This window comes from Callionymus lyra, chromosome 18 (assembly GCF_982586985.1).
Source record: "Callionymus lyra chromosome 18, fCalLyr1.hap1.1, whole genome shotgun sequence".
Lineage (NCBI taxonomy): Eukaryota > Metazoa > Chordata > Actinopteri > Syngnathiformes > Callionymidae > Callionymus > Callionymus lyra.
The window spans coordinates 16162209-16185983 of NC_141835.1; the positions used below are offsets into that span (position 1 = coordinate 16162209).

General features: G+C 41.6%; 1 protein-coding gene across 6 annotated transcripts; it reads right to left on the minus strand.

Annotated features, from left to right (window-relative positions):
* Nucleotides 1–1200: 1200 nt before the first annotated feature.
* Nucleotides 1201–23672, minus strand: ktn1 (kinectin 1). Of its 6 annotated transcripts, none has more exons than XM_087780431.1 (36): nucleotides 23542–23669; nucleotides 17705–18396; nucleotides 16884–17036; nucleotides 16696–16812; nucleotides 16503–16633; nucleotides 16328–16432; nucleotides 15826–15966; nucleotides 15158–15264; nucleotides 14944–15088; nucleotides 14569–14665; nucleotides 14307–14491; nucleotides 12959–13048; nucleotides 12822–12859; nucleotides 12659–12749; nucleotides 12516–12584; nucleotides 12404–12441; nucleotides 12245–12335; nucleotides 12106–12174; nucleotides 11473–11510; nucleotides 11039–11129; nucleotides 10838–10941; nucleotides 10672–10768; nucleotides 10086–10123; nucleotides 9910–10000; nucleotides 7329–7415; nucleotides 5867–5956; nucleotides 5718–5804; nucleotides 5567–5656; nucleotides 4525–4617; nucleotides 4391–4459; nucleotides 4242–4325; nucleotides 4041–4124; nucleotides 3668–3751; nucleotides 3124–3219; nucleotides 1694–1801; nucleotides 1201–1620 (listed from the first exon to the last, which is right to left on the minus strand). In XM_087780431.1, the coding sequence occupies exons 2-36, from the start codon at nucleotides 18393–18395 to the stop codon at nucleotides 1591–1593; spliced, it is 3819 nt and encodes a 1272-aa protein (XP_087636557.1). In that variant the 5' UTR covers nucleotide 18396; nucleotides 23542–23669; the 3' UTR covers nucleotides 1201–1590. The 6 variants fall into 6 exon arrangements, with proteins under 6 accessions (XP_087636557.1, XP_087636558.1, XP_087636556.1 ...); XM_087780432.1 differs by having other exon boundaries at nucleotides 16696–16809; nucleotides 16884–17039; XM_087780430.1 differs by having other exon boundaries at nucleotides 16884–17039.
* Between the last annotated feature and the right edge of the window lie 103 nt (nucleotides 23673–23775).

A 23775-nucleotide genomic window follows, 5' to 3' on the forward strand; every position in this document is an offset into this window, starting at 1 on the left:
TCCACATTTCTACATGTTGAGAAGGCTTCTAAGACAGGAAGGTCTGATGACCGCTTTCCAGGGTGAGTCACTTACCTGGGGATCTGGAGTGGAAACGGATAAGCGAGAAGTGACACCGTTCGGCTGGATATCCTGTCACTCATACGGGATGTACGAGTTCCATTTGTTTTTAAAGTTTCCAACTATAAAAACCTCATTCATTGACTAGATATGTGGTACTAATATGAAAGATCAGATAATGGTCTAGTGGTCCATGACTGTCGGACCTTAAAAGGTGGTCATAATGTTATATTGTTTTGCAGATATTTCTCCCAAAAACCTTTTGTTGGGGTTCCTCTCCCAACCCCCTCTCACAGCTCCTGTGTTTGAACTGGTTTCTGGTTACAAAGTGCAGTAAAAGTAAAAACAAAAGGCGGTCAGGAGCAGGAGGGACGGCGGGGGGGGCCTGCAACAGTCTTGAAGGGAATAAGACAAAGCGTGTAGTTTCCCAGCGTCTCCATCTATTGGAGGTTTGATCAAGAATCTCAGTGTGACTTTAATGAGTGTTTACTGCTGCTCTTTGTGTCTTTCCGCTCGCTTTCATCCATTGTCTGTGGAAACTAACACTACAGTCTTTTCTGCTGCTGTCCCACACACAGTTGGGTGGGTGTGTGTGTGGAGGTGGGCCGATCAAAAGCTTTCTCGCACATACCACACTGATGGACAGCAGATGCAGGAAAGTTTTTTTTTTTTTGGGGGGCGGGGGGTCAAATGCTGACCATAAACGTGCAGTTTGGATGACTAAATGCAACAAACTCCATCTTGGATTCATCACTATTTGACAGGGTTTGGGACTTGAGCTGAACCCCAGATCCACGCTGACAAAGTCAAAGTACAGATGTGGGTGTTTTGGTTAACGCCTTGATTTCACAGAAGCTCATTTCAAAAGCTCAAAAATAAACTCAATTGTAAAACAATAGAGTTTTTTTTACATTCAACCAAAACCAACACGTAACAATCTGCTGAGCTGGTCATTTCAACCAACATTGGCATCATCTTGTCTTACATTTTATTTATCTTTATGGTTTTACTGCCACAAATACATTTTGTGACACAAAAGATAAAACCAGCATCAACTCAAAGCCACAAAAATGTAAAAACGATTAAAGAAACGCGGAGAAGATGTGGCGCCTCTTGGTGGTAAATAAAGGAATAGCCACGTTATTTATTAAGCATCCCTTTTATTAACATCACCTGTTACAAAAAGAACAAACTCTTCAGTGTTAATTAACTTAGCCACAGTTGAAGCATAACTGATAACCTGGAGCAGCTCAAGTGGAATTAAAAACCTTCTCAGACAAGTTTAGAACCCGATCCAACAGAACCAGAACGAGGAAGGAGACGAACACGGATCTCAGCAGGTCCTAACGTTAAAAAGATAACGTGCCATTGCAGTGTTGGGTCAGAAGTGTGAATCATACAACAAAAGACTCCAGGATGGGTAGAAAGAGGAAATTAAACAGAGGTGAAGCAGCTGCGGTCTGGAGTGAACAGTCTGCGTGATAAGGAGTGTGGGACAGTGCGCCGCGTGCTTCCGATCTCCGCCGCTCACTATACCTTCGGCAGATCTTTGTCGACCTCCTGCAGAGACGGAAACAATGTGATTAGCACATTACCGAAGTGAGGACGATGACGACGAGGACGCCCGGACTACCTGGTTTGACTTGGTGAGCTGCTGGCTGACTCCTTGTAGCAACTGCTGCAGTTCACGGACTGTCTGGTTCAGTCCAGCGGTCATCTTCTCCTTCTGGTCCATTTGCTCCTGTAGGACACCAGAGCTCGGTTAGACTCGTCCGGGGTGTCCAATCACCAACATTGACTAAGAGCTTCATTTAAAACTTCAAAATAAAAGCTATAACCAGTTGAAGACCAAATTTATAAATCCTGCACGGACAGAAACGAAAAACATTTTACAAATTCAGGAATTGGCATCAACACTTTCTTTTGAGGTGTTTTAATCTCATCGCTAAAGTCATTGTGTGACATTGACAAATTTTGTTTTTACAATTTAAAATGTTGTATACTTAACACCGTGGGCCGCATGAAATCTGTAAGAAGGCTGCAAGTGGCCCCCGGACTGCACTCTGACATGACTTAAGGGAGGCATGTCCACAGTGTAAGAAAATCAAAACAAGAGGTTGCTTGAGGAAAGCATGTGTTGTCTGTCCCTTTGTTAGCCTTTATTAACATTTTAGCAGTTAGCTGTAATGCTACATTGGTGTGATGTCTAAATTATTTATAAACTATACATTTCTCTCTGGAGATTAATTCAGTAAATATCTATCCATCTAATCTTTTAGCATTTCTCTCAGAGGAAGTAATTGGTAGAACTACTAGTTTCCAACAAGCAGAACGAAGCCTAAATAGAACTCAAATACAAAATTCTAAAGGTTCTTTATTAGATAAAGTTGATATAGCATGTCCTCTGAACACTGTCATCAGTGAGCAGAGAAGCAGAATGAGTGCACAAATGCTCCTACCCAGGTGCAAAACAAATCGACTCAGGGACTCATTCATCCCTCGGGCTATTAAATTGTACAATTCTGAGTTCGGGGGCAGGAGTGGAGTGAGAGTATCTGGATGTTCTGTTCTATGTTAGTCTTTGTATCCTTTGACTTTGTTGTTTTTCTTTGACCTATGTTCTTTGTCTTTATCTTTAGACTTAGATTGTGTCATCTTGTTCTTTCTCTTTATGTTCTTCTTCTTATTTCATTTTCTATTTTTTATTGTTTATGAAAAATTGCTGGCTATTGGAAAAAAACAATTTCAATAAAGTTTTACCTTACCCTCCCTTAAATGTACAGTATTGTGCCTTTAAATATTATATAACATTTCAAATAATCAATATTTCTATCTAAATTCTTACAACCCTTCTGTCATACGACTCAATAAAACACTCCGTTTTCCTAAAGCCGACGGGTCAAATCATCACCGACTAGAGCAACTGTAGCGTTCGACAAGGTCTCAATAAAGGTTTTGAACTTGAGTGAACTCTGACCTAGATCGACTGCGACAGCGCGTTCATGATCGATCGACAACGAGCTACAAACATCGCAAACATTCCTGCTTCGCCACTTCACTCACACTCTGAGATGACAGGTTGCTGTTCTCGATCAGGTCCTCCGGGTGGTCTGCCACTTTGGAGAGCTCCCCCTGGATCAGGTCCAGAGACTGCTGGGCCTGAAACACAACAGTAGTATGTTGAGACACATAAATGAGCAATAATATCTATCAATCTTAAAAATATTCAAGCATGCGTTTGTGTCATTAATAAATCTACCTTTTGTGCAGAATTTATTTTTAATATTCCTGCTTTTACTACTTTACTTGATCTCTTGCAATACATGGCGCCATCAAGTGGCGGGAAAGGAACATGACGGGTAACTTAAGTGATCCGAGTATCACATAAGTATCTCAATATCAAACGTCGCCTTTGCCAAAATAAACTTTGAAATGAAAACTGCAAGATAGTCAATCGATTCATTACTTTCATCCGTTTAACATTTTTGTCGGGTAGTTTATTCAGAACTTAATTTTCAACATAGAAAGTAGGGGGACATTATTAAGCTTCTATAAATCCTCCATTTTATATTTTTAAACATGAGAGGTGTACTTGTGTGGCGCTCACCTTGTACAAGTCTCCAGCTACTCGTTGTCTTTCGCTCTCTTCGGCCTCCAGTTTGGACAAAGTCTGCGTCAGCTGAGACTTGAGCTGGAAGACAAACAACTTCATCAGCTGCTGAAAAGACTCGTGAGTGACGCTGCGATACGTTTTTTCCTCTGTAGTATTTTAGACAAATTGAGCTGCAGAAACGAGCGACAACAGTGTGGTTGCCGTAGAGACATAGGGTTTGGATCACACATTAAACTCAGGTGAGAACCAAAGAGTGTCAGGGGAGCCCAGAAAGTGTTAGTTCAGGAAGCATGTGCCCCCCCACAGAGGAGTGGAGCGGGTGGAGAAAGAGGGGAAAGCTCTAGCTACGAGGGCGAGTCGCTCTTACCAAGTTCAGCTCCTCATTCTGCCTGATGGCTTCTGTATATGAGCCATCAAGTCTGGTCTGCAACTCTGTCAGCAGATCTTTCAGCTGAAAGCCAGTTTGAGACGACCGTTTAAAAGCTACTCAACAAAACAGCTCGGAGTGGGAAACTAAATTAAGATCCCCCTGCCTTGACATTTTTGAATGAAGAAATCTTCTGCTCACCTCTCTGACCTCCGTCACATAGGTGGCGCTCTCTCGCTCTGCTCTCTCCAGCTCAGACTCCAGATGCTGCTTCTCTCTCTTCAGCTTCAAACACAAACGCCCAGTTAGCGAAAAACAAGTGAAATACAGATTGTTTTTTTAATACAAACATTCTCCAACTCTGCTCCTTCGGTAAGTCTCTCGATCTCCTGCTCCAGCGACGACACTTTCTGGCTCATCTGTGTACAAATTTGACTCTTAAGCAAGACATTAAAGACGCCAGAGATAATCGAGTGAACCATACCTCTCCGAGTTCCCCCTGTGAGCCCTCCAATTTGGCCCTCCAGCGAGACTCCTCCTGCTCCACGCTGCTCTGGAGCCGCTGCAGGATTCCCTCCTGTGGACACCAAGTGTAGTTAGACTCACAGATCACTGTCATCAAATGTTCAACCTTTACTTACTGATCCTGAACCACTTATAAAAGCAAACTTAGTCAAGTTCTAAGAGAATTCATAGCATTTTATTTGTTAAAACCAAAGTCACCATTTTTTTAAATCCTGTTTTTAAAAGAAAATCATATAATTATATTGACGTTTCCTTCTTTGTTTGTAGTCCACATAAACGGCACACAGGCTGAAATATTACTGACAACTATATATGAAATTATTACAAACAAAATTGTGTAACAAAGATAAATAAAATACATTTTTCACATTGAAAAAAAATAAATAAATAAAAGCTTTAAAAGTACACGTTTTGTCTCCCAGACTGAAAACATTTTTACATTCTTAAGAATGATTTTCTTTTTAAAGATTTCCCCCATATGGTCAGGTTGAACAAACTTTAAATAATCAAAATAAAAAAAAATACATTTTTCAGAGAAAAGGTCAAACTAAATCAATGGTAAAAATATCTTATGAACTCTCGTTTAAAAATAGACAAATATTTTTGTCTTTTGGATTAAAGAAAAAAAAAGTAAATAATGAGGGTGCATCAATTATAAACAACTATTGTGGTTGAAGACATTGCACCCAAATAGAAACTGAGATTGTAAATATGCGTTTAAGTCTTTTCCGATCTCCCTGCTTCATCTCTGTCCCTTCTCTTCTTCCTCTCTGCATCGTCTACGTAGCCTCCCTGACTCTGATGCTCACAAGCCTACCAATAGCAGCACAAGTCACTGCTCTGGTTCTGATGGTTCTGATAATCTGGAAGATGAACAACAGCACATGTAACAATGTTCTGCTGTTTACGTTATTATTTTGCTGCTTCCTACAAACTTGCCTGGCGTTTCCCTCTCGTTGCTCTGAATAGTAGTTTGACACGAGTTTTATTAGACTTCTCACCGTCTCTCCCAAAACCCTCTTGTACGTCTCACAGTCCTTCTGCAGAATTCTGTGCGTTTCCTCGGCTTCCCTCAGTTTCTCCGTCTGTTCCTGAGCAAAGACAAAGACGTTGACGGCTGCTGTGAAGCTCACGCACCACATTTGTACCAACCTCTGAATCCCCTGATGCAGGAGTGGACTGTGCTGCCGGACTCTCAGCTGCTGCTCTCTCGAAGCTTTGCAGCCACTGCTGATGGTTCTGCAGAGATGGTGGGGTGTGAGGGACTGTGAAGGCGTAAGGGGGGGAAACACGGGACGTACCTGCTCGCCGGGCACAGGCACGTGTGGCAGGAGTCTGTGCAGGACGTCCCGACACTCCGCCTGACACGACGCCACCACGGACTGGTTCTCCTGAGAGGAGAGAAGAAGCAGATGAAGTTGAACATTAATAGATGCACAAATGAAACTTCCAAATCAGTTGATGATTAAATAATTGAAAAGTCGGAGGAAGTTCACCGGTGGAACCAGTTCACCAACTTAAAATCATAGACGATCACCAGTGTCAGGAGAGGTGCGCAGAGAAAGATTTAAATTATGTTTTAAAATCATAGCATTATGTGCCAAGAAGAATCCTGGATTTAAGGTTATAGCACAGAGGGAACTGGAGGTTGGAGAATGCACCACTGCGCTAATGGCTACACTCAAGAACTGATTGCACATTTTATATTTATTTTCCGAATTATTAACGTCGAAAACATGAACAATACAAGAAATGGATTCATGTTTAAAGTCACATTGTCGTGGTTAACATTTACTCACACCTTTTAGAACAGTCTATGGGAACCAGAAGGTAAAACAATTCTGTCAAGTAAATAAATGTTTAACGAGCAAATGGTAGGAAAGATGAAAGTGAATTGCTCGCACACATGTGATGGTCCATGCTTGTATTTTCCAAGTGCATGGCTCCACTGTTATGCTGACTATCAGGACCAAATGACAAGTTTAAGCCACAGACACTGTTGGTTTAATGTTATCCATAAGAAATTTTCCCCCGTTCATTTTGTTGACTCTTTATCAAATGATTTTTATTATATTCGCCATAAATACTTTTGCCCTTTAAAGTTCTTAAAATGATTCATATCTTATTACAATCTCTACTCCCCTTTTGTAAACCTGAACCAGATTTAGGCTCAAGCACACACTATTCAATAGTAAAATAGAAGTTAATCAGTTTCATGGAAGCAAACACTGTAGAACCTTTGATCAATCATAAATTAAAAGTGACGTCATCGAGTCCGAAGCAGAATGGGAGAAAAACATGCGAGACGATGACGGACAGAAAGCAGACGGTCATGAATGTCTCATGGTGACTAGTGCCGTCGCTTCTAAGCTGCTGCACACTCATTTCCAAATGTCAGTCCGGAGAATTCTGACAAACAATCACAGAAAGAAAGCTTTGGAATCAAACGTTAACAGGGACAGTGTGCACATTTATGATGACTAACGATACTATATTTTTTAAACAAGCGTTAATCCAAGATTGTAGTTACAATTAAACAATGTTTGACACACTGGTCCCTAAATGCTGAAGTAGTAGCAGATTGAACAGCCAATTGAGGATTCAAGCCGAGCAACACACAGTGCCAGCAGGAGTAAATGAGTATGCAGCTCGGTTAAGGATGAAAAATACCATTCGATCAATGGCAGCGAAAAAACAACAGCCTAATGGCCAAATGTGTCAGATTGTAACTGGAATGAAGCAGACTGAGGTGGGATGGCGAACCTTGACAGCTTTGCTGAGTTTTCCTTGAAGCATGGACTCGGTGCTGGACAGAGCTTCCATTGCAATCCAGTTTTTCTCCCGAAGCTCCTGTTTTGGTCGGGGGTCCAGAGAGATACTACGTTCAGTTCAGCCTCAGGGGAAATGCATTGGGTGACCTTTTTAAACTTAAAAAATGCCATCACTGCCGTTTTAACCTTCCATGGCTTATACGTCCTGGATGGACACTTGAAAACAAACACAGATGGAAAAGGCCGAGGAAGGGTAAGTCAGGAAAGTGCACTCACCATCAAATACTGGAATGACTCATGGATTAATTCCACTATTAAAAAACTAAAACATTTTGAGTCCAGACCTCCGTCAAGCAGCTCATTTTCCTTAAAACCGTATTGCAAGTATGACCCAATAGCGTCACTACCCATTGATTTTTTTTTAAGATTGTGATCATTAATAGTAAAATTCAAAGAGCTAAAATCGGAATTGAGTTGTGGAACCTACTTGCACAACCAAGTACAAACTGTGGAAGACAAGTTCTGAAAAGTGGGCAAAATGGCAGTCAAGCGGATCACCTGACATCAGAAAGGAATGAAGCGACTCAAGAAGAAAAGCAAACGCAGAGACGAATGCCAAGAACTGAGCAGACCACTGCCAAAAATTTGGCAACCGCATGCACATTTTTGCATTTCTGGTTAAACCCTTTCCGATTTCCTCTTCTCCGATACTTGGCAAGGCACGGGAGGTTCACCAGTGGGTTGAAAGTTGCATGCTTATTGCAAAACTGCAGAAATGCAATTCCAAGACATACATTGCCCTACCCAGGATCAACTTCAAGTCCTACAAGAGGTTATATACAGAGATAGAGTAGAAGTATAATCTTGCTGTTCACCTTTAGACAGCAAGATCAAAAGGACCTCAAGAGCAACTTGACCTTTCTACTCTAATGCAGTCATCCTCGGTGAACATCTTCGAGGAATGTTCCACTTAAAGAGTTGCTAAAAGGTTTTCCAGGATCACAATAGCTTCCTCATACAGCCATTTTATACTTGCACCCATTTTCGTTTCAAATTGCAGCATCGCCAACCTTTGGTGGGATGTCATTTCAAAACGGACTTCTGTTGGCAACCATGTTTGGCTTTGGAGCAAATGGATATCATCAACACCTCGAATAGCGTTTCCCTTTTTAATGAGGCGTCGACAGGTTTTCAAAAAGCACTTTCGTTTCAGACGCTCTCAGATTTTAATGCTCTCTTCAAAGTTGTCCAAACTTGACGTCGTTTTAAGGTCTTTGCATGAAAGTTCCAGCAGTTTCAGATGAGACCAGCAGCTGACTTTTTGTATTCTCCTATTGGTGCCTCCCGTCAACAGAATTTTACACAGCTGACCTTCAACATTACTCTAGGATTTGGTTCTTCAACTTGCATTCAAAAAACTTTGACCAGACATTCTTAAACAAACTAAGTATTAAGTATTAATGAGAAGATTAATTACTGTATGGATGAAGTAGAGTCCAGAGCAGTCTAAAATGACCCAGCAAGCAGCAAAGAGAAATCTTGGACCGTTTGTTAAAGTAAGTAAAGTAAAAGTAATTTGTAAAGCACCTTTTTAGACCAAGGTCACAAAGCGCTTTAACAATCAACAACAATACACATTTAAAATATATACTTTGAAAGGCCAAGACACATAAGACAGACACAGGAGTCCCAGAGAATCAAGCAAAAGCCTGCACAAATAAGAACATCTTGTTAGGTGTTTCTTGAAGGAGTCAGTAGATCCATCAACACAGAGGGAGAGGAAGATCGTTCCAAAGCTTAGGAGCAACAGCCTGAAATAATGATTATAATAAGAATACTTGACCCAATTGGAGGAGGCCGAAAAACGAAAAAAAAAACATATTTGACCAGAGAGACCCCTTTAAGCGGTCTAGACTTTTGGTTCAACTTTGGGTTCTCTGAAGTCCCTTTTCAGGGAAGGGTTTAACTAAGCCCCCCCACATTGTGAGTGAGGGTCAAGGTCAGTTGCTTTTACAGCCAAGAGAACCTACAGACCAAACAGCACATAAGCCGTTCACCCGTCAAGTTTCATACAGTGCAGACTAGATGGGCACTAGCTATAAGGAAGAGCAAGCAGGTGAGATACAACTTAAATAAAATGGCCAAACCAATAAAACACAAGCTTGAATATTCGAGTCACATCCAGTTTGTTATGCCATTTTTTTTTCAGAAAAATCCAGAGATCATCTAGGAATGTTAAGGCATTAAAGACATGAATGGAATGAAATTTGTTTCTGAAGCTCTGAATCACGCACAAGCACGGACAAGCTCACTGAGAATGGTCATGGCTGAAGGCAAACAGAACAGGAGGAGGCTGGAAGCACAGTTATGCAATATTCAGCCCCGACAATCTGAATCAAAATAGACTGTTAACGGTGGAAGGGAGAACAGTGACTGCTTAAAACAAGACGTGAGGTGGAAACGACCAACAGTGAAAGCTTGACTGCATATGTTCTGGCCAGCGCCCGTCCACTTGTATGTGGGCCGACAGTTTTATGCAACACGGTTGCAGTTCATCCGGGATAGAAACCTACATTGTTCTTCTTTCTCTGCAGATCCAGTGAGTCCCTCAGTTCGTCCAGATCACCCTTCAGTTCTGAAACCTGCTTGTCCTTTTCAATCAACCTGGTGAACATCAACATGTGAGGATCATCTTTTAATCATCCACTCTTAAGTGCCAAATAAGTGAAAAAGGAATGACGTTACTTACGTCAGAAGAAGCTCTGGGCTCTGCTGAGAAACTTGCGACTGAAACATAGACAAGTGAGATAAACATTAAGCTGTAAAAACAACAAGCATTAGAACAATTGATCGACTACTCTCAATTGGCTGCTCTGGTGGAGAAATCAAGATCCCGGTGTGTCAACTAGAATCATTTAACTTAACACTAAAAAGAGCACAAAATGTTGATTATTTGAAAGAAGTGATTCCTTCTCTTGAAGGTCACAATAAAAGATACATTAAAATATAAAATATTCAACTTGGTATCACCAAACCAACTTGTACATAAATAATATTCACCATTTGGAAATTTGTTTTTGTTCAAACGTAGCCTCAGCTGCAGCCAAGGATGTTTCATGACTAGACCAAGAGTCAAAGTTCCATGTAGGAATGCAAAATATACATTTTCTCAAATAAAGTTCAGTTTAGTTTACTTTTAGCTACATTTTGTCAGATGTCTCTGCATTCATGTAAAACCTCCAAGTCAGACAGAGAACTGAATCAAGCAGTGTTAGAGAACTCCTTGAGTAAAAAGTTAAAATAATTATATTTTTAAATGACTTCTTTATTCCCACCTGCTGCTCTAGTTGCTCCAGCTTCTGGTTCAGTTCCACCGTCTTCGCCATGAGTTCCTCCTGCAGCACCTGTATCTCCTCGTTCTTCTTTGAGAGCCTGGTGTCGAGACATTTTTAGTTTCCAAAACTCTGTCTCTAGACCCCAGAACCATCTTAAATGACTCACTGATCCTGGAGTTCCGCCACAGAACTGATCTGCTCCTGACTCGTCTCCTTCTGTCTGAGCTGCTCCATCTCAGCCTGGAGGGCGACCAACTGCTTCTGCACGAGCTGTGAGTCGAAGAGGACGGGAGTTAAACTGGGCTGCTCTGAGCTCGTGAGACAGTTTACCACCAGTCTCTCCATTTAGCAGAGAGTACCATCTCACCTCTGCTGCCTTCTCATTGGAAGAGCTGCTCCCTTGTGCCGCCTGCAGACTTTCCTTCATCGATTTCAACTTTTCCTCACTGTCCAGCACCCTGGGGAGAATGAACAACAGCTTTTACCAAATACCTAATTTGTTTCTAAATAAGAAAGAGAATTTCATTACAATTGAAGATAATATTGAAGATAATATTTGTAATTGAATATACTGTATTGAGCTTAATTTTTTTAAACACAGAATCAATTCACTCTCAATGGAGGCTACACCCAAATTTAGAATGTTGTAGTGAATCCAAATTAGCCGTTGAAATAATTAACGTTATTAACAAGTCTTAATGCCGGGTTGTCTTCATTACACGACTGCTCAAGTGTTGGTTCTCAATCTACTCTGGTTGGGCCGAGGACTTCTTGTTCATGTGTAAATATAAGGATTCTTACTGGCTCTGCAATGCTGCAACAACGGTCTCCGATGTCACCTGAAATAAAACAAAATATTTAGCCACAAAAATAAACCAAGAGATTAATCATTTGCCAGCTTACATCCTTCAATTCAAATGAAAATACGCTGTCATTATGTTTTTATTTTTCATTTTCTTACAACCCATTAATGATGGAAGTACATACTTGTTTCTTCTATAATATTTTGGCTTTTTGATTATTTTATTTTTAAAGCCAATTTTGCAGACTATCTAATTTGTCTTCTCTTGTGGTTTGTTTGATACTCTTGTATCAAGAATCAATTAAATAACTTGTTATTCTATTATTATATGGTTGCAATACTGTATTTTTGTAATGTTAAAATGTAATTTATAATTTGTAGGGTTGGTTTTAATTTAACTTCATAAAAAGTGAGTATACCCATTCAAGGATTTACAGTATCAAAAATAATCATATTGCTCAGGGGTTACTTACGATTCCCTTTCTCTTACATTTCTATACCGTTTTGATAAACTATAATAGATTAGAAAAATAAACCTATTTGCCCAACCTGTTTCAAGTGTGAAAATGTATTGATCTGGTGAGAAATGCATTTTAAACAGACATAAAAGTGCCATCTATATAATGACGAACCTGTTCTGCTGCTTGTCTCTTCAGTGCTTCCACCTGCTGCTTCAGCGCCTCACTCTCCTCTCTGAGAGTCTGGATTCACAAAGAAGAAATACATTAGAATCCTGTTGAATTATTATCTTTATCATGTACACATCGCCACCTTAAGCTCTTCCTCTTTGTTGGCCACTTCTATCAGCCCCTTCTCCAACAAGCCCTCTACAGTCTTCATGTTCTCCTCCTTCTCCTGGAAACTGATTGGGGAACAAATATGTTCAGATGACATCAAACTAGAAGAAATCTACACTTTTCTGACACTCACCTCTTCTGGATCTGATCCATTGCTAGCTGGGAAGTTTTCTACAAGAAGAAACATCGGCATGTCAATAGATGGACAAAGTTGACATGATGGGAGTAGAAAGAACACAACAGACCTGTTCAGATATCTGAGCCTGCAGATTCTGAATCTCAATCTTCGACGACATGTTCTCGTTGTGCAAGGCCTGAGGAGAAAGACGGGCAGAAAGTCGGTGCCACTTTCAGAGTCCAGAGGTTGTAATCTTTTTCAATGCGTTACCTGCATGCTAGTTTCTCGACTGGCACCGCTGCTCCTCTCAGCATTGAGAGAATCCTCCAGACTCATCCTCTGCACCTCTTTATCAGCCAACCTAGTTACCAGAAACATGATCACCAATAACATTCAAGTTGTGTCTGTACCAAGGTCTGGATGGTGCCCTTACAGCTTCTGTAGCTCCTCAATATGGGAGATGTGATTGACCTGCGCAAGAGAGGACAAGATCTCATTAGCCTATATCCTCCGTGCCTGCGAGCTGCTGGATGTTTAATCGTCCCTAAATGTGGATGTTGACCCAGTTACCTGTGAGGAGAGCTGAGCCTGAAGGTTCTCATTCTGGGCCTGCAGAGTCTCCTTCTGGACCTGTAGGTTCTTATTTTCATTCATGAGCTCCTGTAAAACAACACAATATTACACGGATGCATTTTTTTACGTCAACATTCAGCGAGGTTGAAAAATTAAGTACTGCCTTGAGAATTGACTTTTTAACTTATTTAAATTATTAACAGTTTTACTTAAAACCTAAACATGAGTTGCCATCCTCTCAACAACCCTGTCAGCAACAGTGACTAGAACAGCTCCTATAATGCTTTGCTGCGCAACCAGCCAAGCTGTCGATCATAAACATAAGAATACAATACTATGCAATAGGGCTGTGTGTTGTCAAGAATGAGGAGATACATGTAAGTAAGTAAAGGTTATTTCTAGAGCGCCTTTCTAGACCAGGGTCACAAAGCGCTTTATCAAAAACAATACACAGTTAAAAACATTTTTTTTTTTTAAAGGTCAACACAACATTGAAACAAACAAAGCAGAGACAAGAAAGTTAAGAAAAAGCACAAATAAAATGTCTTAAGATGTTTCTTGTGAAGATACGATATATTGCGATACTGTAGGAACAACTATGTATCCTTTCTTTAACTTTAACAATTTTTCTGGCTTTTACAACAAAGAAATGAGTTAATATTTTCTCTAGCCAAATGTGAAATTCCTTTTAAAATATGAACAAATGTAAACTTATATTAACAATGAAGTGCATTAAAAGTAAATGTTTATTTTTTTTTTATAAATAAAACAATTTCATCTGTGATTAACAGGATTTAAGTAAGTATGTATAGTAAGTACGTAAACCATTTAATGGTGTTATGACTAAACTAAACTTGTTAAACTAGTTTGTTAAATTTATCGCTGACATCACACACACGGAACTCTGCGCTGTCAGCCTTTATCTGTGTGAGCCTCTTCATTCTCTGACGCTCGAGTGCGTCACACGGACTCATCAGGAATCACGGGTTCAAATCAATGAATTGCAATTTATTTAAATCGAGTCATTTCTTATCGACAATTAATCGATAATTCCTCAGGTGGGACATCTTCAACCTTGTCAGGATGTTTTTAAATCTCGTCTTAAAACACACTTTTATTTTCCTTTTAACACAGGATGAGACTCGGAGCTGTTTTTAGTGCTTTTTACTTGTTTTGTGTGTTTAACTGTGCTTTCTTAGCACTTTCATGTCACTGTACAGCACTTTGTAACGACTGTTGTCGTTTTTAAAGTGCTTTATAAATAAAGTTGAGTTGAGTAGACGTGTTCAACCGTGACTCTGTTCAGGCACACATTTAATAACATCAGCAGGAAAAGGACCGTCACCTGCGCTCTGGTGTGCAGAGAGTCATCAGGCATGCTGTGCTGCGACGCATCCAGCAGCTCCAGCACTTTCTGCTCCAGCCTCTCGTTGGACACCATGTTCTCGGCCAGGTTGTTGTGGAGTGTCTGCACCTCCTTGTTCTTGTTGTTCATCTCCGTCTCCATCGCCACCATCTGGCTGTGAAGCTCTGCCAGCCAAGAAGAGAAAACCTCCAGCAACCGGACTACATCCTGGGAAAGCGGAGAGCAAACTAAGGTGAGTCACCTTGTTTGGCGCCCTTCAGTTTCTCCCTCTCGGCGTTGACGTTGTGGCAGTAGTTCTGCAGCTCCTCCCAGCTGCGCTTGGCGTCCTGCAGTTGAGCCTGCATCAGAGGAAACATGAGTTTAGGGGAAAAAAATCAAATGTTCTTTATTCTAAAATCTTCTCTGTACAGGAAGGTGATGTTTACTCTCCACCCAGCCTCCAACATTCCAGCTTCTAAAGCCAACATCAACCCCACCTGATTCCCACACCCAGGACGTCTCCTTCAATGCTCCCATTTCCCTGCCCACGCCCAGCTGAAACCAGCCTGCTTTGTGTTGGTCAGCGACATTCTGCTTCAGCTGAGGAAACTGGAGCTAAACAAACAAGCCGTCGTACCTCCAGCTGTGACACGTTCTGCTTGTAGCCGACCTCCAGCGACTTCCTCTGGTGCTCCTCCTGCTGCAGTTTGCTGTTGTTGTCTGCCATCTCTTTCATCAGCCCGGCGTACTCTGAGCGCAGCTTGACTAGCTCTGCGGAATTTCTTTTATGCAACAAAACATGTGCACGTTAGCGCGGGGGGGGGATCTCGGGCTAGCACGACAAGACTCACTTGCTCTCCATCTGGTTGGTGGCCGAGCTGACGGCGTCTCTCAGGATCCCGTTCTCCTGCTGCAGGCGGTTTATCTGGCTTTCCAGCTGCTCCCTCACCTGCTGGAACTGAAATAAGGCAAAGATGCAATTCAAAATGATAATTTAACAAATTGTTAATTTTACTCTAAATGTTGTCATTTTATTTAAAAAATATGATACAAGAAACCTGAGCACCCATAATTCTACATAATTCATCCTATAGAGTTTTATTATGTGGGCCAAAACTTCAAAGGCATATTTGTGACTCATGGTTTCAATTAAAATTCAGGTTTAGCATGTAAGTAAGCAAGTAATTTTTATTTGTATAGCGCTTTTCCAGACCAGGGTCACAAAGCGCTTAAACAATCAAAACAATATTCAATAAAGTATATACTTTAAAGATCAAGATAAAACTGATAACACAACAGGAGTTCCAGAAAATCAAGGAAAAGCCTGAACAAATAAAAACGTCTTAAGATGTTTCTTAAAGGAGTCAGTAGACTCCATCAAGCACATCAATGTGGACTAGTCTTACCAGTTTGACTCATAAAAATGATTGTAAACATGCATTTCTAAAGCATCATTTGCACGTACACACCCACACACTTACTTTCACCACATGCCAATAATGAGTTCAGGAGGCCTCACCTTGATCTGCATGCCCTGCAGCTCCTGGTAGCTGCCCTGAGCTTTGGCCTGCATTCCTCCAAGTTCTTTCTCCATGGCTGAGCGCTGCTCCCTCATCATGGACTCCACCCTGCCCGTCTTCTGCTTTTCCACCTGGAGCTCCTGAGACCAGGAATAATAAAAATCATTAAACCAAAAGGAAGTCCAGGTCAGAGGCACTCAAATTCCATGCCTCCAGGGCTCATTATTTACTGGCACATTCAGATAAATGTATTTTTATATAATCATCTATCATGGTTCATTCCTCATTAAAAATAAGTGTAATTGATAAAAAACATGTTTTTGTAAGTATTATTGAAATAGTTATGAAGTAGATGAATTAACACCATTACAAATCTGTCCTTGTACAGAGGTATTTCAAAGATTTCAATTTAATAATACCATAGAACATGAGAAATCATTGAACTGTTTTAATGTTACAGGAACAGGAAACATTTCTAGACGCTCAGTTTAAGAGACAAACCTGACTGAGTTGTTTGACTTTGTCTTTGGCGATGGAGGCCTCCTCCTGCATGGTGGTCAGCAGCCGCTCTCTCTCCTGAGCAGCTGGGTCAGGTCTGGAGGCAGACTGGTCACCAGAGAGGACATAAATCAAGACCACGACTCCACAGCCAGGGATTCATTACAGCGAAACTTACTTTCTGCCAGGCGTCCACAGCGCTAGGACTCTTCTCACGGAGCATAGCGATGACGCTGACGGCCTCTGGGTCGGACAGAGGGAGACCAGACAGACCAGAGAGGAGCTCCTTCAGCTTCAGCCCAGAGTTCTCTGTCACAGGCAGGACTTCAGGTGAGCATGATTTTCCCCAGTCAAGCAAGCCTTTGTCTCACCTTTGTTGGCCTCGTTCTTCTGCTTCTTGCTGCTGGCTTTGACTGGAGCGGCATCATTGGCCGGAGCCTGATGGTTGGCGGAAGCAGTGGAATCGATCACAGCGTTGGTTTCCTCTGCTGGAGGTTTTAAAAAGGGAGTTTCAGTGCTGGAACCATCGGGTTTAAACACCTGTGCGTCTCGTCTGTACCTGGCTCCGTCTTCTGCTTCTTGTTGTTCCGCTTTTTTCCCGCTGCAGCAACAGGGGGTGTTCCATCCACCGCCTTGGTTTCAGCCACAATAGGAACTTCCTTCATCACAGGTGGAGGCGTCGGCTCTACTTTTACCTCTGGCTGGGGTTCCTCTGCTATAAAACATCAAAGTTTAACCTCCAATCGGGATTGACCCTCTCTCTCTCACTTTTCCTGGTCACCTTACCAGCTAATCCAATGGGTTAGTTTATACACTATGCTATAGGAGGGGGTGAAAAATATCGACACCACTATATTTTCACGATGCTGTATAGTTATAGAAAAGCACTGCAACAAATGTATTTATTCTTTGTGCAAAATTAAACAATTTGGCATTTGAAATACAATTCAAATATTAACAGTGTTTGTTCATTTTTGTGTAGCAATTGAAATTCTGTCTGCTAGATAGTAGCACTCATTACTTCTTCTACTAAAGAATGTTGAAATGCTATTACATCCCTGCAATGACCTAGGACGAGAGGATACGTTCAACTCCAGCGACTTTTAAAGTCTATCTTTGGACATATTTTGCGTTCAAAACAAATGAAAGCAGGAATGAATCAGTCAATAGTCAAGTAATCTAGCAAAACTGAGATTATATCATTGTTCAAATAGTATGGCAATATATAGCGTATCGATGCTCCTGTATCGTGATACGATCGTACAGCCATATTCTTGCCAATACAAACCCCTAGTAAACTGGGTTGTTTTCTTGTCGTCTACTGAACATGCATCATCAACGCACTAATTTCAACATCAAAAGACATCTTTTCAAACATACCTGGTTCTATTTTCTGTTTGTTCTTCTTTGCTTTCTTTCCAGAAGTGGGCGGGGGCGTCTGCACCTGGGTCTGAGGGGGGGCTGCCTGCACTTGAACCTGGATCTCTGCTTTAGGGGAAGGTGGGCTGGACTGTTTGGCCGCAGCTTTCGGTTCCGTTGTTTTGTGGCTCACAGGCTTGGAGCCGTTGACCTTCGGTTCCTCAGGTGGAGGCGTGGTGGCCTTCTGTACGGGCGCGGGAGCAGCAGCCGTTACAGTGGCAGCAACCTTCGCTTTTTTATCTTTCTTCTTTCTCTCCCTCAGACCAGCAGGAGGCTCCACTGCAGCAGGAGGTGCCCCATATGTAGTGGGAGCTGGTTGAGCAATAGTCACGACCGGTTCCTCGTCCATTTCCAGAGAGGAGCTGTTGTTCCCGTCTGCAGCTTCGTATTCCCGCTGATCTTCCTCGGACTCTCCGGCGGCTCCACCTCCCCCGCCAACATTCGTACTCTCCTTCTTCTTGCTCTTCTTCTTCTCCGTCTTTTTACGAGCTTCTGGTTTGACCGGTGGCACCTTCAGGTCCCTTTTCTGTTTGGCCAGAACCTCATCGTAGGAGGTTTCCTTCATGAAGAGCCAGAAGAAGAGGAACATGAGGGCGATGACCAGGGAAGGGGCCAGGATGAGGAGGTACTGAGAGTCATAGATGTCCGCCATGCTGCAGGAAACAGAAATTGTTATAAATACAAGTTTTGTTCCGCTTTTATTATTTTCAAATTATTTTAATCGCTCAAAGATTTCCATTACCCTCAAAAAGCTAAATCTCAACAACAAAGAAACCAACGATATCCGTGAATAAACATTGTGCCGCAACTGAGGGAAGATATCAAGGAATGACCACGTATTTGAATTGATAATGCTTGAAGGCCTTTGACTGTACCCTCCATTAGTGATACATTTAGACAAGTCTCGGAACCTCTTTGCATTCACGGGAGTTCAGCGCCGGCACAGTCAATAAATTATCAACCTGAAAGAATCAAATCGGTCCGGACCAGGGTCACGGTCTCATTCAGGTCTTCCGAGGACAGCAGAGACTCCCTTCATGATGGATTTGCACGGAGCAAAAATACACTCGGACGGCTGCTGACCAGTGCGCTTCCGATTACAGTTCAGTCACCTGGAGGAGACTTCATTCTGGTTTTCTAGTCCACTGGTTTGAATCCCATGTACTGAACCGGAGGCAACATTCCTCTGCTGAGACAAATGCTTCAATTTATCTGTCCTGGTGGGGAATGAGTTTCATGTCCCGACACATTTTCTACTAGATCAACTTCCCTACCTTCAAGTCAGGTCCTTGAATCTGAAGGGATGTGGATCAATGTGTTGTAAAAAAAAAAGAAAAAAAGTGCTGATGTTCAGGTGGCTGTTTTAGTGCTCTGCTAACAAACATCAATCCCAGATTGTTTCGGACAGTCAAGTTGCCATGTCAGGCACTGGTAGAATTGATGGCTGTTTGTGTCAACGGTGATCGACTCTGATGTAGGTTGAGTGCAGACTAGTTTAGCAAGTTGGATTAAGCAGATTACACACGATAACGCACTTAAGAATAACCTTCCACAGCAAGACTTCCTGCGGCTTAAACCCCAAGTGTCATGTTGCCGGTTTCACTGCCAACAAAATCGACCCTCATTAAACTCAAAAGCGCTCATCAAAGTGATAGTTCACCCAAGATTCAAATGTAATTTCAATGTTCAGCGTAAGATGCATCTTTATGGAGAAATGTATGTCCATTCCGCTCTAATAAAAAAGGGAAATTTTATATGACTAGTATGGGGGTATTTGGATTGTTTTCTGGATGGAGAAAAGTAAGCACTGGTTGCTGCCCTTAGATTTCTGCCTGTAAAGACTTGAGAGTTAGTAAAAATGAGCTACGTCTGAATTTTGGGTGAACTAGTAAGCAAGTAATATTTATAGAGCGCTTTTCTAGACCAGGGTCACAAAGCGCTTAAACAATCAAAACAACACCCAATAAAAGATACTTAAAAGGTCAAGATAACACAGAGACCAACACAGGAGTCTCAGAGAATCAAGGAAAAGCCTGAACAAATAAAAGTGTCTTCAGGTGTTTCTTGAAGGAGTCAGTAGATCCATCAAACGAAGAGGAAGTTATCAGAGGAACTATCCCTTTAAGCAACAACCTCAAGATTTTACCTTTACAAATCTGGGTCATTGGAGCTGTGGTTGGACAGGCTAACGCGTGAGGGCGAGTTCTCACAGTTGACCGACAAAGTTTGTCTTACACATCAGTTAACTTTCAGTCTGCGCGAGGAAAACTCACATTCCTCGCAACTGGATAATTATGGAGCGCTCCGAGCAAAAACCTGGACATTGTTTGGACCCCCATCATAAGCAGCTTAGTAGCTTCAACTAGAATGTGACTGGAGTTGTTTGCTGTTGCACGCAGTCGAATCATTTTGTGGAGTTAAGGATGCAAAGCGATTTAAGACGTTGGCTTCTGCAAATACTTTGGTTAATCAGAAGTAAACAATCTGCTTGAGGCAGAGATATAATATGAAGTGGAAATAATGTCCACGTCTGAGATCACCCGCATAATTTAAGATGCAGCGACACAGAGCTTATTTTAGTAGTAGACTGTTAAAATGCAGAGTCAAATCTACGCAAGTGGAGCAGAACACTACAAGATGAGGAATAAAACAGTACGCTATTTAGTTCAAAATTTAACATATAGAAAACAAGGTACACCTTGACTTTCTAATACTGCTTTCATGCTTTGCTCACTTCCCTTTGGGAACATAGACAACCGAAGTATGTTTGGAAAACCAACCAAGCCAGAATGTTATAACAAACATGTGATCAACGAACATACTTATGACATGGTAAGTAGTATCACCTACCAGAAAGTAGTTTGTCAACATTTAAGCTTTATTAATTTATTAGGACCTTATGCAAACAGGTCTGCCACAAGGGACTTAGTTAATTCTCAATGGTGTCAGAAGTGGGATGGTCACGCACGAAGCATTTACAGATTGTCAGATTGGTATTTCCTTCAGAAAAATCATGACCCGAGTCCCAGTTAAAACATAAGTCACAAATCATAACCAACACAAGAGCCACCTTTGGCTTATGAACAAGATCTATGCACTAATATTTTGATACAGAGTTCTAGATTGTAATAAACCCAGAGGACAAAGCCCTCTCGAGCCGTTAGCTCTCGGGAATCCAACAACTTGGCTCCCCGAAATTCCACCATTTGGCAAGAACGGAGCCAGCGGGCTCTTGATAACCATCGGACTCGACAACTTAACCACAAACAGCTCATGAAGAACAATAACAGCTCTTCTGTGGTCTGGAAGAGCACAGCGCTCCCATTGAGTGCTGCACCATATATTTAGGGGATAAAGGATGGATTGAAAAATGAGTGTGTGTTAAATAAAGTGGTTCTAGAGAGGACATTTAACGAAGGAGGAAGGCTCTGTTGGGAACTTCACATGTTCAGGGGTAGCAAAAAGTTATGTTTCTTTAGATAGCCATTGTTTGATCTTTACATTACAGGACCGGATCAGATGCAAGTCAGCTACAATTCCCACTTACATCAATAGAAAGATATTTTAGATGTCTTCAGATCTGAATATGGATTGGCAGTCAGATTTGTTCACTTCCTTAAACATAGTTGGTAAAAAAAACGACATAAAACTGAATTATGTTGTGCAGTTTGCATCAAGTGCACCAAGATTATTTAAAGTATACAAATGTCAAAAATGTAGTTTGACAGCCGACTAAAAACAAAGGCTGAGATCATTCCTGGTCCACTACAGCAGGCTTTTGTCTAATGTTCTATCCGACTTCACACCCTGTATTTTGTTTTGATGTTATGCAAATACAATTCTGACACAAAATGTAGTCAGTGGATGTTACAGACGAGTTTGCAATACAACATTTGGGTTTCGGGGATACAAATGACCTTAGATTAAAAATAAAATAATAAATTAAAATCAAGATGCCAAAATAATTGTCATTATTTTCTACTTTGTGTCAGGACCATGCTCTCAAACCGCAAATTCTCAGTTTAAGTTTCAATTTGTGGTGGCAACATTTAACAGCCATTATACTCCCTTATACGCAAATGAGTTGGTGACTAAATAACTGCGATGCACTACCTGGTGACTCTCAGTTTAATTTTCTCTGAGATGTCAGGTAGGACAAATGACTCATTTATATCACAAGACCTTTGAGACGTGGCACCAGGCATGACCACCTTTAACTAACAAGTCGATACGATTCATCTCATATGTCCTTTAAAGTCTTAACAGTGAAATATATCTACAGCGTTGAATGCTGACGAGGAGAAATCCCACAAACAGCTGGTGAAGAAATGCCTACAGCAGGTGGGAAAGTGCAGCGCAAGATCGCAATAAGGGAGTAACACATATCAACATTAATAACAAATGATAAAAGTAGTAAAGTGTCTTTCGGGTAATTAAACCAAATAATTAAATTATAAACCAAGTTTATTTCGTCACTGCTTAAATATAAAAAACATGTGTCCATTCTGTATTTGGAACATTTCTCATAAAGCATGTGCTGAAAGATAAAAGACATAAGATAAGATAGATAGTTCCTTTATTGGCCCCAGACAGGGAAATGTGTGACCACAGTGGTAAAATTTGAGAGCCAGTGAATGAAATATTAAACCGTGACAAAAAAAAAATCTGGAATCTGTTCAATGACCTACTAAAAGGTTTATGATATCTAAATTATCAAACAACAAACAATCTTGCGAGATCCCAGAGATGACTGGGGACGAGAGGATACAGTCGACTTTTAACGCTGATCTTTGGGCATATTTTGGTATGGAAAGCGGTTACGACTTAGTCAAGGGTCACCATCTGTAACTCCTGTAACGCCAGAGTCAAGTACTCGGTCAATGCTACACACATATCGTACTGTTGCAGCTGTATCGTGACGCGTATCGTGACGCGTATCGTATTGCCAGAGATTATTAGAACAAAAATGATTTGTCTGAACCTCCTTTTAACTAGTCAAAAGTATAATTATATTTCAAAAATCGAAATATCATTTGATTTTCAATATCTAAATAATATTTAACTGAGTAATAGTTGAAATATTGATGTTTGGAACACGTTTACTTATAGTATATTTATCTGATAGCTAAAGTTATGTGTAGTTTACCACATAAATAGTCAGAATAAATCTAATTTTAAGCGAATGTTCGGCTGACTAGTATTGAGATAATTTTAGGCAGAGGACCAAGTGTCCCGGAATGTGTCGTCATGTGTAACCATCGGGCTGAACCGTGACACGTAATGGCTGCTTGTCTTACTAGATTAGAAGAACTGCTCCAAAACTTATTCGCAAGGGTATTTATATTAACTACAAAAAAAGTGATCCGATACCATGAGCTTTCGGAGCGAGACTCTCTTAACATCGCTACAAGTAGTTGGATCCTGCTTTGTAAAGTCCAGGTCCTCGCGGTGACAGGAGGCTAACATGAAGGCTAACCCGGTTCTCACGCTAGCCGGCCACTTATTAGCACCGCGGCGGTGTATTAAAGTGACCCGCAAATATCCGCGTGTGCGAGTTTAAATGCCCGCCACGAAGACCGCTCGCATCCACGCGAGGGCGTGGGTTCGAGTCCTAGCAAGGCCTCGGCCCGGGCTCGGTGACCCAACCTCCCCGTAACTGAAATCTCTGACCCGGCGTGTGGCTCCATTCTTCCGCTTCAGCCTCCAAAAAAGGCCGTTCCCAGGCCCCGGGTGTGAAGCTAACTCGGCTAATGCCCCGGACTCCCCACGGAACACGTTTGTAAAGAGAATCAACTTACGTAGAGCTTCGTGTCGGTGTTCGAGCAGCGGTGTCGTCCGTTGACTCAGCCGGTCCTCAGACTTCCCAGAGCGGCTTCAACCCGTCACACTCTCCGCTGCTTCTGGTTCACGTGGGCGGGTCTGGATCCGGCTACTCGGGGTGGGCTCGTTTTGGTGACCGCGGAAACACCGGGTGGCGCTACTGCTACATAACACACGTTAACAAGAGCAAACCCCGCCCTTTCCAGACATAC